Here is a 15,811-nt window from a genome sequence, read left to right as displayed (position 1 = left end):
GCCTGTGTTTGTGTTTGTATATACAGTAGAGGCTTGCTTATCCAACATAAACAGACCGCCAGAACTTCTGATAAACAAAAATTTCGGATAATATGGAATCTCCTTCTGTTACCCGTCCGAAGCAGCGCTAGACACCTAGAATACTAACAGGGACTCAAAGGGTTAAGGCCAGCCCAGCAAGAAGTGCCTGGATGTGGAAGAGGATTGTAGAAATCAGAGAGGGAAGGAGGGAGGATACTTCCACTTCTGATCCTGCCTTTCCCCCCCTTCTTCCCTCCTCTTCCTCCGTCTTGCCCCTTTCACTTATTGGGAATGGAGAAAGATTTGGGGAGCACTCCTTTAATTGAAATGCTGGAGGAAAAGGGGACATCGGATAAGAGCGTCGGACAAGACAAAATGTCAGATAAGCGAAGGTCGAATAAGTGAGATTTTACTGTATTGTAACCTGCTCTGAGTCCCCTTGGGGAGATAGGGTGGAATAATAATAATAATAATAATAATAATAATAATAATAATAATAATAATGTGGTTTGATGGGACTTACAGATAAGGATTGACAGATAAAACAGAGGGAATGTAAACACCAGTAGTTTATTTCACAGGTAAAAAACACAGTTGCTACTAAGATTTAAATAATGATATACAAATAATATACAAGTACCAAGAAGATGCAGCTGTCAGAACATTTAAAAATGACAATGGACATATCCCTCCAGTAGAAACTAAGACAATTTGATGATGTGATGTACAGGTAATTCCTTTTGTAACATATAGTCAAGAACACACAAACTTTACATTAAAAAAACCTTCTCTTAACCCTATCTTATTTGTTCCACTTAGAATTTGTGTAAGGCATTGTGGAACAAGACTACAGCAGACTGAAGTCTCATTGAGTGTAATGAGGCCAAGTTGTATTCAGTGAGCAGAGGATTGTTGTCTAACTTCATAAAGACACTTGGAATGAAACAACAGGACCTTTCTCAACATTACAAACTTATGTCAGTTTTAACTGTTTTGCCATTACTCAGTCCTGGAAAACTAGTTTGATCAGAATACCGAGAAATTGTTTCCAATCATCCTCAAAACTCCAGCTGAGAGTGAAGTTGTCCTATGAAATTGTGAGACCGTATCATTACAAATGGGCCCCAGTGGCACAGCGGGTTAAACCACTAAGCTGCAGAATTTGCTGACCAGTAGATCGGCAGTTTGAATCTGCAGAATGGGGTGAGCTCCCATTGTTAGTCCCAGCTTCTGCCTACTTAGCAGTTTAAAAACATGCAAATGTGAGATCAATAGGTACTACTTTTGCAGGAAAATGGCACTCCATGTGATCACGCCAGTCACATGACCTTGGAAATGTCTATGGACAACACCGGCTCTTCAGCTTAGGAATGGAGATGAGCACCCCACCCCCACTCCCCAGAGTCAGACTCGACTAGATTTAATGTCAGGGGAAAACTTTTACCTTTTTGTTATTGTAATTGAGTGATAATGGGGGTGTCATACAAAAGCATACCCCTGAGTTTTAGAAAGTTATTGTTTTTTATTACAACTCCTAAACTCTCTAGACAGCAATACCTCCAAGTTGTGTTTTGCTAGGAACACACTGAAGTGAGCACTCCCATTAATATTAAATGCTGATCGCAATTGGAATAAACACCTCTCAAGTGGTTAAATTTTTAAATTTTGCTGGATCATGCTCTTACTGGAAAGAAAATGTTCCATATTGCTTTTTAAAACAATTTGGCAATGATTGCTTTCCACTCTGTGGAATTGAATGTCTCTATATAGCATCAACACATGTGGAGCTTAAACTCTGCCCAGGAAACTATACATTATCTTTGAGGAAGGAAAACTGGATGTTTCTAGGATTTCCTTTCCTTCCAAAAAAAAGAAAAAAGAAATAATTGTCCTGTAGGCAGTCTTCCCACCTCTCCTCGTTTACAAAAAAGTGGAGCATTAGAAAAAGCTGCCTTTTCTTGCAGGATCTTAGAATACAGTTGTATTTGCCATCCTACTTTAATATTACACAACAATCCTGTGAGGTAGGTGGTCTGGAGAAACAGGGTGCAACCAGACAAACAGTTCCTAGTGCTGCCGATCAAAAAGGCACTGTGCAATTATTCTGTCTTTCTATCCTCAATAGATGTTTTTCCTCTAGGAAATAAAACAGAAGGAACAATGGGAAAACACAGGAGAGTGGCAAATGGAAAATAACATCTCCCTCTTCCCAGTCCCCCTTTTCAGCATAAAATCAGGGAAATTGCACGATAAAAGCCTTGTCTGGAAGCAATGCCTTTTCCAGGCCCAGGGCCGCCCAGCGAGCTTTACGGTGGAGAAGGCACACACGAGTCCTCTCACGACACAACCGGCTTGATAAAGTTGAACCAAATGTGTAGGTGCTCCTTATTTCACACTTCTGGCTTCAGTGACTTCGCAAGACTATAGGACCCATTGATCTTTGCCTTCCTAAAGATGTAAATCAACAGCGCTGTCATGGGGGCGGCTGCCGTTGCCAAGGCGGAAACCACAATTATCACAGGAATCACATAATCTGGCTCTTTTATTTCATCTGCAAAAATACAAAAATGGGAGGAGGAAAGACATGAGTGTAAGGTGTAGTGAATTGGCAATGCTCTCTCTCTCTCTCTCTCTAGCTACCTAAAAGACAAATGCCTAAGAGGAAAATGTTTTCTTAACTTCACTTCCCCTTTCTTCCACCCATATGGATCATCTTTAAGCATCTTAGGCCCCTTCTGCCACATAATCCAGATTATCAAAGCACATAATCCACATTATCTGATTGGGTCTGGATTATATGAGTCTACACTGCCATATAGTCCAGTTCAAAACAGATAATATGGATTTTATATGGCAGTGTAGAAGGGGGCTGCCATCCTAGTGATGAGCAGCTTCCTGGCGCCACATACGACTGACACCCCAAACCTGTCTCTACATTCTGTTGCTAGAAAAATCCAATAATTTTGTTAGAAAACAGGGCCTGCATTTGCAGATGATGCTACTGATATGCCTAACAAGAGGGGCCGCAGTGAACTGCTGAACTGCTAACCTGAAGGTTGGCAGTTCGAATCCACGGGACAGGGTGAGCACCCATTGTTAGCCCTACTCCTGCCAACCTAGCAGTTCGAAAACATACAAATGTGAGTAGATAAACAGGTACCGCTTCAGTGGGAAAGGCATAAGATGCCCAAAGCAGTCATGACGGTCATACAACCAGGAGGTGACAACGCAAGCTCCTCGGCTTGGAAATGGAAAACAGCACCTCCCTTAGAGCCAGAGATGAGAACCATCTCCAGAAGCCGGAAATGAAAGGAGAAGCCCTTGCCTTTGTTTGTGTGTTTCATTGTATTTAACAGGCAGTGAATGTTTGCCAGTATCTGTTTACACTGTAATCCACTCTGAGTCCCCATGGGGAGAAGGGCAGAATATAAATAAAGTTGTGTTGTTGTTGTTGTTATTATTATTATTATTATTTTAAATATGTGTGTAGAAATATGGTGGGACAGGCACAAGCAAGCCTCAGGACCACTCTTTGCCCATCCCAGGTATGGAGGAGAATGAGCAACAGGGTCAAGGAGTGAAAATATGGAATCTTGAACAGGGAATAACTCTCATATTTTAAGTGATTTAAAGTGATTTGTACGCTTGATTCTGTTTTAATCTTTATGTGTTGTAGAGTTTAAATTACGCTTTTTAAATGTTGACAGCTGCTTTGCATCTCGAGCAAAAAAATAAAAGTGGAATATAAATATATTTAATAACAACAACCACATTTTGTTTTTGAACCCGTTTTCTCCCTCTGAAGCATAACTGAGCAAAAAGAAAAAACCAACCTCTTGAGAGCACTATAGAATATATATTTTTCCTTGGGGGTTTCCACTTTTTATAAAATCATGTCTGGTCTATAGCTTGCCAATGCCTTTTATTCAAGTAATAAAGCTACCTAATGGAAAATGAAGCATTTGCCTCATATTCCTTGGGAAAGTATATGAGACCTCACAGCTGATACCATAAAATATATTATATTGTTCTATTCATGGCTATTAATGGCACAAGGGAAAGACCAACTTCAGCTCCCCATGAACATTTGGTATTTGAAAAGTCACCATACACTCTGGATATAACTCTCAAATTACGTATCTCCCTGACCAATTGATCACATGGAAGGGCTTGCAATTACCCAAAGATAGGACAGGTAGACTGTCATGACCAGCTAAGGTCATTTGCCATAAATATGCAATGCTTTGGAGGGCAGAGAGAAGTCAGGTACCTACCCATGAATATTTCAATCACTTCTGTGCCATTGCTAACATCATTATCCACCACATATGTAGTTGTATTGTTTTTGGATGCTGTATATGTTTGAGAGAGTGTGCCTTGTGGGACAGGTGGAGTTGTATTTTCCAGATGATCAGCCTCTTGCTGGGGAGCATCAGAAGCTGTAGTCTTAAGAGTGAAATCTTCCACCTCAGTAGTTATTTCAGGTCCATCAGTTACCGTTGGAGTCGTTGTTGAAAAGGCTGAAAAGAGAAATAGTACCAATATATCAAGTTAATGACCAGTCTGATTTTCAAAAAGGTTCATTGTGTGTACAGTGGACCATTGCTATCTGCTGGGGCTTGGCTCCAGGATGCCCCATGGATGTCAAAATTCATGGATACTTAAGCCCCATACAATACTATATAACGACTGTAGTAAAGTGGCAAAATCCAGGTTTGCTATATATATATATATATATATATATATATATACATACATACATACACATACATATACATACATACACATATACACACACACACATACATACACTGTGTCAGGAGCAACTTGAGAAACTGCAAATCGCTTCTGGAGTGAGAGAATTGTCTGTCTGCAAGGACATTGCCCAGGGGACACTTGGATGTTTTACCATCCTGTGGGAGGCTTCCGTCCTGTCCGCACATGGGAAGCTGGAGCTAACAAACAGGAGCTCACCACTCTCCCCAGATTCGAACCACCGCTGAGCTGCAGAACTTGCTGACTGGAAGGTTGGTGGTTTGAATCCGCAGGACGGGGTGAGCTCCTGCTGTTAGCCCCAGCTTCTGCCAACCTAGCAGTTCGAAAACATGCAAATGTGAGTAGATCAATAGGTACCGCCTCGGAGGGAATATAAACAGTGCTCCATGCAGTCATGCCAGCCACATGACCTAGGAGGTGTCTATGGACAACACAGACTCTTCGGCTTAGAAATGGAGATGAGCATCACCCCCCAGAGCTGGAAGGGGAAGTCTTTACCTTTATCTGTGTTTCGTTGTTTCTAGGCATTGAATGTTTGCCCTTTGTGTTTGTGTATGCTGGAATCTGCCCTGAGTCCCCTCATGCAGATAATAATAATAATAATAATAATAATAATAATAATAATAATAATAATATGCTGGAGGAGCTAGGGACTTTCAGAGAGGTATTGTCACAAGTTTTAGGAAAATGAGTTTTTTTTTTAAAAAAATCATGGTTTTCCACTTTTATAGGCTCCTGTGCCCTACAGTGAATGTAAAGGGCTGGCTGTACTAATAAAAAATAGAAATGTAGAAGCCAATATCCAGTTCCAGTGAAAACATCAGTGATGAATGCTCTCTAAAAGAGGAAGATATTTTGGGATGAAGACAGAGGTGAAATATTTTTAACACATTGGAATATATCTATAATATAAATCTGTAAGGGGCGTCGTACGGAGCCGTATAACTCCACAACCCCCCAACGAAACTGAACCAGAATTGCCATGCCCCTAGGACAACCCACTCGGTACAAACTAATGTACTCCAAATTAAAAAAAAAACACCACAACAACGACAAAAACACCGCAAAACAACTGAACATGCGCACTGGCGCAAACTCCCCGGCACGCGCGCACGCACGGCCCCTCCCCCCCTCCCCCCGCGCGGCACACACACACGTGCGTGGTGCAAACTCCCCGCCACGCGCGCACGCGCCGCCCCTCACCCCCCCCCGCGTGGCACACACAAAGGGGTGGGGTGAAGGGAGGGGGCGTGTCTAACCGGAGAGGGAGGGAGGAGGGAAGGAGTGAGTCACGGAGGAAAGGGGTGGGGCGAAGGGAGGAGGCGTGTCTTCAAATTCGCCCCCTCCCTTCTCCCCACCCCTTCCCTCCCTGAGTCACTCCTTCCCTCCTCCCCCCCCTCCGGAAAGACATGCCCCCTCCCTTCGCCCCACTCCTTCCCTCCCTGATTGACTCCTGGAAGGAAAGGGGTGGGGCGAAGGGAGGGGGCGTGTCTTTCCGGAGGGGGTTGGAGGAGGGAAGGAGTGACTCAGGGAGGGAAGGGGTGGGGAGAAGGGAGGAGGCGTGTCTTCAAATTCGCCCCCTCCCTTCTCCCCACCCCTTCCCTCCCTGAGTCACTCCTTCCCTCCTCCAACCCCCTCCGGAAAGACACGCCCCCTCCCTTCGCCCCACCCCTTTCCTTCCAGGAGTCAATCAGGAAGAGAAGAGGTGGGGCGAAGGGAGGGGGCGTGTCTTTCCGGAGGGGGGGGAGGAGGGAAGGAGTGACTCAGGGAGGGAAGGGGTGGGGAGAAGGGAGGGGGCGACTTGGAAGACAACAATGATGGATCCGGACCAAAGCATTCAATACGCCCTAATATCCACACAGATGGAGTTTGAGGGAAATAGACCTTGACATTTGGGAGTTGTAGTCACTGGGATTCAGAGTTTACCAAAACTCAAAGAGCATCCTGAACCCCACCAACGACAGAATTGGGGCAAACATACCACACTGAACCCCCATGACCAACAGAAGGTACTCAAGTTTACACACAAGCATAAAGAAGGGGGAGGACGGAGGGATGCCAGAGAGAGAGAGAGAGGGAGAGAGAGAGAGAGAAAGAGGGGAAAGGAAGGAGTGTGAGAGAGAGAAAGAGGGAAAGAGGGCGAGTGAAGGAAGGAAGAGAGGCCAGGCACAGACTTCAAAACTCTTACTAAAAGCCACAGCAACGCGTGGCAGGGCACAGCTAGTTATTTATGAAAACTTACATTCCACAATGAGTGACGTTATCCTTTTAATTGTCCCAAATTGATTCTCCGCTTGACACTCATAGTCTCCTGCGTCATCAGGGTTCACTCTTGGGATATGGACAAATCCACCCTGGATTTCACTCTCTCGAGAAAATGTCCTCCGGATCACCACTCTGGCAGCGGGATCGCTCTCTGCAGAACACTGGAGAGTCACACTTTCCCCTTCTTGCACTGTTGAAGCAGGAAGGATGGAGAACTCTAGGTGTCTGGGGGCGCCTACATAGACAGGAAAAGAGAGAAAAAAAAACATTTGTAAAGCAGGATATCGTATAAGTCTTGTACAGTTACTCAAGCTGATGTTTGCCATGGCCAAAATCCTACATCATGTTTACTATTTATCATCACCTAACACTACTTCCCTAATCCATTTTAACAGTCAGCAATTGCACCAAGCAGCAGAGACTGTTTTCTTGGGAACTGGACTGCGGATGGATGAAATTCCCAGCTCCTTCTTGCTAATGATCTGCAGTATGGCAAGGGGTTGCAACAAAGGCCTTGGTTCTACTTTTCGTACAGCAGATCACTGGTGGAAAGGGGATGGAAATGTAATTCTGCAATGTAATTCCCAACTGCTTGCAGAACAAATCTCTGCCACTTGGTATGGCTGCTGGTTGTGAAGGTAGGCTTGGGAAAGAAATTAGTAATGGTGGCCGTAATGTCATGATTATGCACGAATACCCCACAACTACTTGCATATTCGTAATGGCTCAACAGGATACCAGCTCATTTTTTCCAGTTTAACAAATATTATGTAATTTATTGCTGAACAGGAGATCCAGTATATACATCCCCACACTGTTCTTATTATTGTTATTTGGAGGAGATCTTTACTGGTAAGTCTATAGTAGTAAAAGGTATTCCAGTGCCATATCCACATTACAAGACCAGACTAGAATCAAGACTCAGATGCTTCCTAACAAAAAGGTCACAGTTACTATTAAAAGATTTTGATGCCGTATTAGTATTATCAGAAAAGCACCTCACATTTCTAGGTATAACTAAATTGCAGAGATGAATTCATACTTTTTTGAATAGTAGGATGTACATTTTTCATAATAAAAACAACTACTGGCAATGCCAAACAGTTTCAAGTATTAATTGAAGCTGGATGTAATTAGGAAGATAAAACTATCAATTACTTATTATTTATTAATGACATTTATATCCCGTCCTTCTCACCCCGAAGAGGACTCAGGGTGGCTTACATAATTGGCATTATTCAATGCCCAAACAACAGTAACAAAAGCAATTAGAAAAACAATTTAAAACAACATTTAACAACATATGTAATCATTAGACGACTATTGTACATAGATCAAAAGCCAGATAATAATATTCATCAGACCAGGATCAATTCCAACTGTACTGCACAGATAATTATGTTGGGCCAAATGCTTGCTACCAAAGCCAAGTTTTTACTTGTCTGAGGAATGACAGGAGGGGAGGGGCCAATTGAATTCCGCTAGGGAAGGAGTCCCATGGAGAAGGCCCGGTCTCTTGTCCACAGCAGTCGCACCTGTGAAGGTGGTGGGACCAAGAGCAGTGCCTCCCCAGAAGATCTTAACCTTTGAGGTGGTTCATAGTTCAATTATGAACAGATTTCCAGATTAAGAGACATTCAATGATCAGGGGCTTGTGAGGAGGATGAATCTACAACTGAACCCTTTTGATTCAGTGATTCCCCATTGAGCTGAAATTCTGCAGACACCTCCAATGCCGCAACATCTTACCTTGTACAGATATAGACACCATTCTTTTCTCCACTTCATTGGTTACATCATTTGTGGCTTCGCAGATATAAATTCCTGAATCTGAGAACTGAGCACTTGGAATGGAGAAATTATAACTTTCTGCAATATGTTGGACAGTTTCATTGGCAAGCTGCTTCTTCCAGACAGCCTTTGCTGGCGGATGGCTTTCCGTCTCACAGCTAAGCATCAGTGCTTTTCCTTCCAAAAGGGTCTTCCCTGGAGATGCAGTAAGGTGGGTATTCCGTGGACCAACTGGAAGGAAGCAAAAGATTGGAATGTTAAATGATGGAAGTAGCAATGTACACTGTTGCAGTACATGCCTTTATGATTAGGAAACTGATAAAAACCGTAAAAGATCCGAAAATTGCTGTGATTGGGTGACTACTTATAACTATGTAGCTTTTCCTGCGGGGCACCTGAAATTGAGGATATGGCACACATATTATTTGATTGTAAATTGTATCAGAGGGTGAGAGACTTCCACCTTGGTCCATATATCAAATGGACAATGTATTGGTAATCTCACATCAGAACAACACATTTTATGTGTGGCCAAGACCCAAAAATAACATTAAAAACATATGTTTAAGCAAAACAATACGTCTGAGAACCACATCTGTGGGGCTTATCGGGGTAAACTGTAGGGGTAATAAGGAAATATGATGTATATACTTAGTTTTATCAGTTTTATCATATCTTATCATATTTATTTACTATATCTTTATAAGTGTCTTATTTTAACTTACTACACAGAGTGCAATCAAGTCTTATCAAGCCTTGTTGTTTTGTTTGATATTGTGATGTGGCCTAAGGGCTAATCAATAAACTAACTACTACTACTACTATGTAGCTTTTCTTAAAACTAAAGTTTTATAAACTCAAAGTGATGTATGAATATTAAACCCACAGAAACCAAACCTAAAATATATATTTTAAACCCTAAGAACAAGAGATCAGACCGAGTGGTTTGAGTGCTGGGCTATGACTCCGAAGACCAGAGTTCAAATTGTTATCTGGCCATAGAAACCCACTTGGGCACGCTGCACTCTCTCAGCCTTGGAGAAATGAATATCTTAGTGTTTTGGTACATTAAGGAGTGCCTCTTCTTATATATGCCTTCGTCTGAGGCTGTGACAGTGTGACTTGCCCAAAGTCACTAGCAGATTTTATGGTCAAAAAGGGTTTTGGACCTTAGTTTCCAAAATTGTATTCTAGTCCACTACATCATATTGGCTTCCTTTAATATGCCTTAACCTGTTTAAATTATTTACTATTGTTTTATATTATTGGTTAAACAGATTTTTTTTGCGCATCACCTTGTGGTCATATGACATGAGGAACAATATAAGTATTTAAATAAACAGTATATGAGAGACTCAGAAGGCTTTCAATTCTTTGAAACCCAATTAGCTCAAGATACTTACAGTTCACATCAAGGAGACGTTTTGCCTGCCTCTGCTTGGGCTCAAACTCCATCTCCTCTATTGGCAATTCAGCGATGCATGTGATCTCTTTTCCAATATCTTCCTCAGTTGGAGTAAAGGTAACAGACAGTGTTTTAGTTTCTAGGGATTTGGTGGGTGTTTCATGAAAGAACTCTGCTTCCTTAAGAACTTTCCCCTCTCTCTTCAAAGACAGCACCAGGCGTTCAGACGGATACACTTTAGGAACGTGGCAGCTGATAGTAGATGGCTTCCCAAGAACAAGTGGGCCGTCAATCTCGATAACAGGATCACTGGGGAAGGCTAAACAGCACACAAAGCACAGTTACAAAAGCGAGGCTCAATAGCACCTGGATACATTTCAATATATTCAATGAATTCAGACTTATTTAGATTTCCTCCCACTATTCTGGATATGAGCAGTTTATCAGATTATGATGTAGGCTAGCTCTGATCAATCTCAGCTGAAAGGAAGCAAAAAGGAAGTGTAGGAATCTTCATACAATTTAGCTACTTACAGTAGATGTCAATCTGGACTCTTCTTTCTTTTCTCTCTTTGCCACAAATAGCATTGCAGACATAATTTTGCTCGTGTTCAAACCCAACCGATGCCAAGGTTAAGGAGGAGTTGCTTCCTTGGCGGCTCATGGTCCCTCCCAATGGGTTGTCCAGTTGGGTTCTCCAAGAGAAATCAGGGGATTTGCACCCAGTTGTGCAGCAATGTAGCACCAGGCGGGCACCAATCTGGGCAGCAATGTTATGGCCTGATGCAATGTCCATGATCTCAAAGGTCATTGCTGAAAAGAGAGAGGAAAACATGCTCAGAGTTGGATGATAATGGTGATGATTACTACTGCAACCACAATTACCCACACAAATTTAAGGTGCATCAAATGTTAGCCTTGTTTCTAGGTATATATAATCTGCTGATTCCAAAAATGGCATCGGTTCCCCCGCCATCAGCTCTTAATATCTGAGATACAGAAATATGCCATCTGCCAGTCCCATCTGCCTGTCCATAGAAAATGCTGATAATAATAATATCTAAGAAACTAGAGCTGATGAGGTCAATCCAATGCAATTTTCTGAATCAGTGCCCCAAATAATCCCAGGAATAAGCCTGAAAACCAAGATACCAAGAAATATTTTTTGGTTGGACTATGTTATTATTAGGGCAGCAGGTTAAACTGCTGAGGTGCTGAACTTGCTGGCCAAAAGATCGGTGGTTCAAATCCAAGGAGTGGGGTAAACTGCCGCTGTTAGCCTCAGCTTCTGCCAGCCTAGCAGGTTGAAAGCATGCAAATGTGAGTAGATCAATAGGTACCGCTTCTGCAAGAAAGTAATGGCGCTCCATGCAGTCATGCCAGCCACATGACCTTGGAGGCGTCTACGGACAATGCCGGTTCTTCGGCTTAGAAATGAAGATGAGCACCAAGCCCCAGAGTCGGACACAACTGGACTTAATGTCAGGGAAAACCTTTACCTTTACCTCTATGTTATTATTATCATCATCAATCAGACAGCACTCACCAGACAGGGATCATGAGAGTTGTAGTCTGGTGAGGCGTCAGCACTCTTTGACCTTGTAAAATTACAACTTCCATGATTCCTTAATATAGGGCCATAACAGTTCAAGTAATATCAAACTGTATTAAACTCTACAGTGTAGATGCACCCTATGAATTCTGCAAGAATCATGCTGTAGTCCAGAAAAACAAACCATGTACCCCTCTAAGTATCATTGGACTACAATACCCAGTGGTGGCGGATGCTGGGAGTTGATATCCAACATACTGCAAGTCGTTTCTGGTGTGAGAGGAGTGGTTTTTGAAAGTATCAGTGAAAATGTAACTTCTACCAACTTCTTTTTTATTTATTACAGTAGCCCTTATTTCTTTCAGAAAGAAAACAAACCCACAGACATCCCCGAATAGTCTGGAAATTTGACAGTTCAAAATACTTATCTGGAAATTTGAAATCCAAAAGACGCCCAAATTGGCCACATGGCTGGCTGGCAGAGATAGTGGCAGTTTTGTTTGCCAATGGTTCGACATGCCCAAACTTTTTGTTTCACATCATTATTTTTTATTAAAGGATTGTAGAGAAGGCATCCTCAGAGGCTGTGAGGTCTGCCATAGATGTGGGTGAAATGTCAGGAGAGAATGCTTCTGGAACATGGCCATACAGCACAGAAAACTCACAGCAACCCAGTCATTCCGGCCATAAAAGCATTCAACAATAGATTGTATAGAATATTATCTTTGAGACAGGTGCATATAGTGTGCAGACATGCTTCACAAGGTCTCTCTTTATGTACCAATATGCAAATATGCTGAAATCTGAAAAATGAAATAATCTAAAAGAAAATTTAGTTCCTGGGTACATTGACCTGATAGAAATAATGTATTTTTGACACCACTTTGAACTGCCATGGCTCAGTGCTACAGAATATGGGAGTTGTAGTTTGCTAGCACTCTTTGGGAGATAAAGAGCGAAGAACTACATTATATAGCTTTGAAATGATAGGCATTAATTCTACAATGTAGATGCACCCTCGGAAGTAGAAACTCCTGGGGTTTGCACTTTGGAAGGCTAAAGACCTTGTAGAACTATGGCTCCTAGGACTGCATAACATTGAGCCATGATAGTTAAAGTGGAATGAAACTGTGTTAAATTCCGCAGTGTAGCTGAACCCTCAGAAGTAGAAAATCCTGGGGTTTCCACTTTGGTAGAGAAGGCTAAAGATATTGTAGAACTATGGCTCCCAGGATGGCATAGCATTGAGCCATGGCAGTTAAAGTGGAATGAAACTGTGCTAATTCCACGGTGTAGATGCACCCGCAGAAGCAGAAACTGCTGGGGTTTGCACTTTGGAAGGGAAGGCTAAAGACCTTGTAGAACTACGACTCTCAGGACTGCATAACACTGAGCCATGATAGTTAAAGTGGAATCAAACTGTGTTAATTCCACAGTGTAGATGCACCTGCAGAAGTAGACACCGCTGGGGTTTGCACTTTGGTAGAGAAGGCTAAAGACCTTGAAGAACTACAGCTTCCAGGACTGCATAGCACTGATCCATGGCGGTTAAAGTGGTATGAAACTGTGTTAAATTTCACAATGTAGATGCACCCTCAGAAGTAGAAACTCCTGGAGTTTGCACATTGATGAGGCCCTAGGCAAGACCAAGAACCTTGTCAAACTACAACTCCCATGATTTTTTTTACATTATCAGGAGCGACTTGAGAAACATGACTATGGGCCCTTCTAGGCAGTCCCTCCAACCCAGGACCGAACCCCAGTTTTTTGCTTTAAACCGGATTATATGAGTCCACATTGCCAGATAATCCGGGATAAACAGAAAAGCTGGGATCTAGGGGCTGTCTGAAAGGGCTCTCACCCAGGACCGATCCCAGTTTTTGCTTTAAACCGGATTATATGAGTCCACATTGCCAGATAATCCGGGATAAACAGAAAAGCTGGGATCTAGGGGCTGTCTGGAAGGGCTCTCAGCCATGCCAGTTCAAGTGCTACAAAACTGCATTCATTCTACAGTATAGATGCCCTCTCAGATTATATCTATGTATCTATTTATGTATGTAAGATAGTATCTATCTATCTAAAGCATAGGTAGGGACACACAGGAAGAGAGCACCCACTCACCCGTCTGGAAGGCCAGGAGGAAGACAAGCGATGCAGGAGCGAGGGAGGCCATGGCTTGAGCGAGTTGGAAAGGAAACCGAGGCGAGAGAAAGTGTTTTCCTCTGAAAGCCTGAAAGGGAAAGAGCGGGCTGAGAGTGGCGGCGCTGGCCTGGCCCTTTTATAGGCCCCGGGGCGGAGGGGGAGGAATTTCCAGGGCGGGAAAACCCCCTCCGACCCACAGCCAGGAGGGAAATCTCCCTCGCCCCCCGCCGTCGCCTCCTTGGCGCCCCTTCCCGGCTCAGAAATTCCCTCTCGGAGGAAGAAGCAAGCCAGGAAGGCAGGCAGGGTGGAAGGAAGGGATACAAGAGGCAGGGATACAGGTGAAACCCCATTCTTTCATTGAGACTCTATTGTTCTGCATCAAGCCCCATAGGCTACAAGAGACAGTGGTCCAGGTTCAAACCATGGCTTGCCGTTGGATCCTGTTGTTCTGCCCCAAACCCCATCTTTATTTATTTACAGTATTTCTATTCCAGCCTTCTCACCCCGCAGGGGACTCAGGGCGGATTACAGTGTACATATACATGGCAAACATGACACACAACATATAGAGACAGACACACGGAGGCTATTTAACATTCCAGCTTTCGTGAGGGGATTCTGGCCACCAGGAGAGCTGTCCCTTCACTGTCCATTTGTATTTATCACTAGCTGTGCCCTGCCACGCGTTGCTGTGGCCTATAGTAAAACTTATCAAAGTTGAGGTAGATATTTGGACTATTATGAAAGAGAGGTCCCTACCTATTCCTTCCCCCTTTTCCTCCCCCTTTCTCTCCTTTCTTCCTTCTCAACCTCTTTCTTTCTTTCCTTCTTTCACTACTTGGTTTCATCCTTCTCTCTTTCCTTCATTCCCTCCCCCTTTCTTCCTTTGCCTTTCTTCCCTCCCTGTTTGCTTCCTTCTTTCACTTTTTATTTCCTTTTATTTTACCACCATCATAACAATAACAATAATGCAATGCATTGCCTCTGGGACCTGACACCTCTCCCATCATTCCCCCAGGGCCTCATAGGAATAATAGCATAATAATAATAGAAATAACAACCTTTACCCGCCACGTGTTGCTGTGGCCAACCTTCCCTCTTTCTCCCTTTCCTTCCTTCCTTCCTTCCTTCCTTCCTTCCTTCCTTCCCTCCCATCTTTCCTTCTCCTCTTCCTTCTCTATCTCTTTCCTTCCTTCCCCCTTTTTCTTTCTCTTCTGGTCTCTTTTCTTCCTTCTCTCTTTCTTTCCCTCCCTCTTTCTCTACATCTTCCCTCTTCCTTCACTCCCTCTTTCCTTCCTTCATTCCCTTTTTTCTTTCCTTCTCTCCTTCCTGCCTTCCCCCTTTTTCTTTCCCTCCCTCTGTCTCTCATTTCTTCCTTCTCTACCTCTTTCCTTCCTTCCCCCTTTTTCTTTCTCTTCTGCTGTCTCTCTTTTCTTTCCTTCCATCTTTCTTTTCCTTTCATTTTCTTCTTCCTTCTTTCTCTAACTTTCCTTCCTTCCCCCTTTTTCTTTACCCCTCTTTCTCTTTCTTCCTTCTTTCCTTCCTTCCCATCTTTCCTGGATTTTGACAGGGCGGGAAGGGGCGGGGTGGGGTTTGGAGGTAGCGTGAAGTAAAAGGAGGTAAGATTGGGGCAGGGGAGTGATGGAGCGTGGGGTTGTGTGTGTGTGTGCGGCGGCGGGGGGAGTGATGGAGCGTGGGGTTGCGTGTGTGTGTGCAGCGGTGGGGGGAGTGATGGAGCGTGGGGTTGTGTGTGTGTGTGCAGCGGCGGGGGGAGTGATGGAGCGTGGAGTTGCGTGTGTGTGTGCAGCGGTGGGGGGAGTGATGGAGCGTGGGGTTGTGTGTGTGTGTGCGGCGGC

The 15,811-nt window shown here is 43.5% G+C and overlaps 1 protein-coding gene across 1 annotated transcript; it reads right to left on the bottom strand.

The window, feature by feature from the left end:
• Positions 1–572: 572 nt before the first annotated feature.
• VCAM1 (vascular cell adhesion molecule 1) lies at positions 573–14,250 on the bottom strand. Its single transcript, XM_060774008.2, has 7 exons — positions 13,935–14,250; positions 10,793–11,071; positions 10,257–10,577; positions 8,812–9,084; positions 7,040–7,297; positions 4,296–4,541; positions 573–2,572 (listed from the first exon to the last, which is right to left on the bottom strand). The coding sequence occupies exons 1-7, from the start codon at positions 13,984–13,986 to the stop codon at positions 2,412–2,414; spliced, it is 1,590 nt and encodes a 529-aa protein (XP_060629991.2). The 5' UTR covers positions 13,987–14,250; the 3' UTR covers positions 573–2,411.
• Between the last annotated feature and the right edge of the window lie 1,561 nt (positions 14,251–15,811).

Source organism: Anolis sagrei, chromosome 4, assembly GCF_037176765.1.
Source record: "Anolis sagrei isolate rAnoSag1 chromosome 4, rAnoSag1.mat, whole genome shotgun sequence".
NCBI lineage: Eukaryota > Metazoa > Chordata > Lepidosauria > Squamata > Dactyloidae > Anolis > Anolis sagrei.
This window is presented reverse-complemented; position numbering and strand designations above follow the sequence as displayed.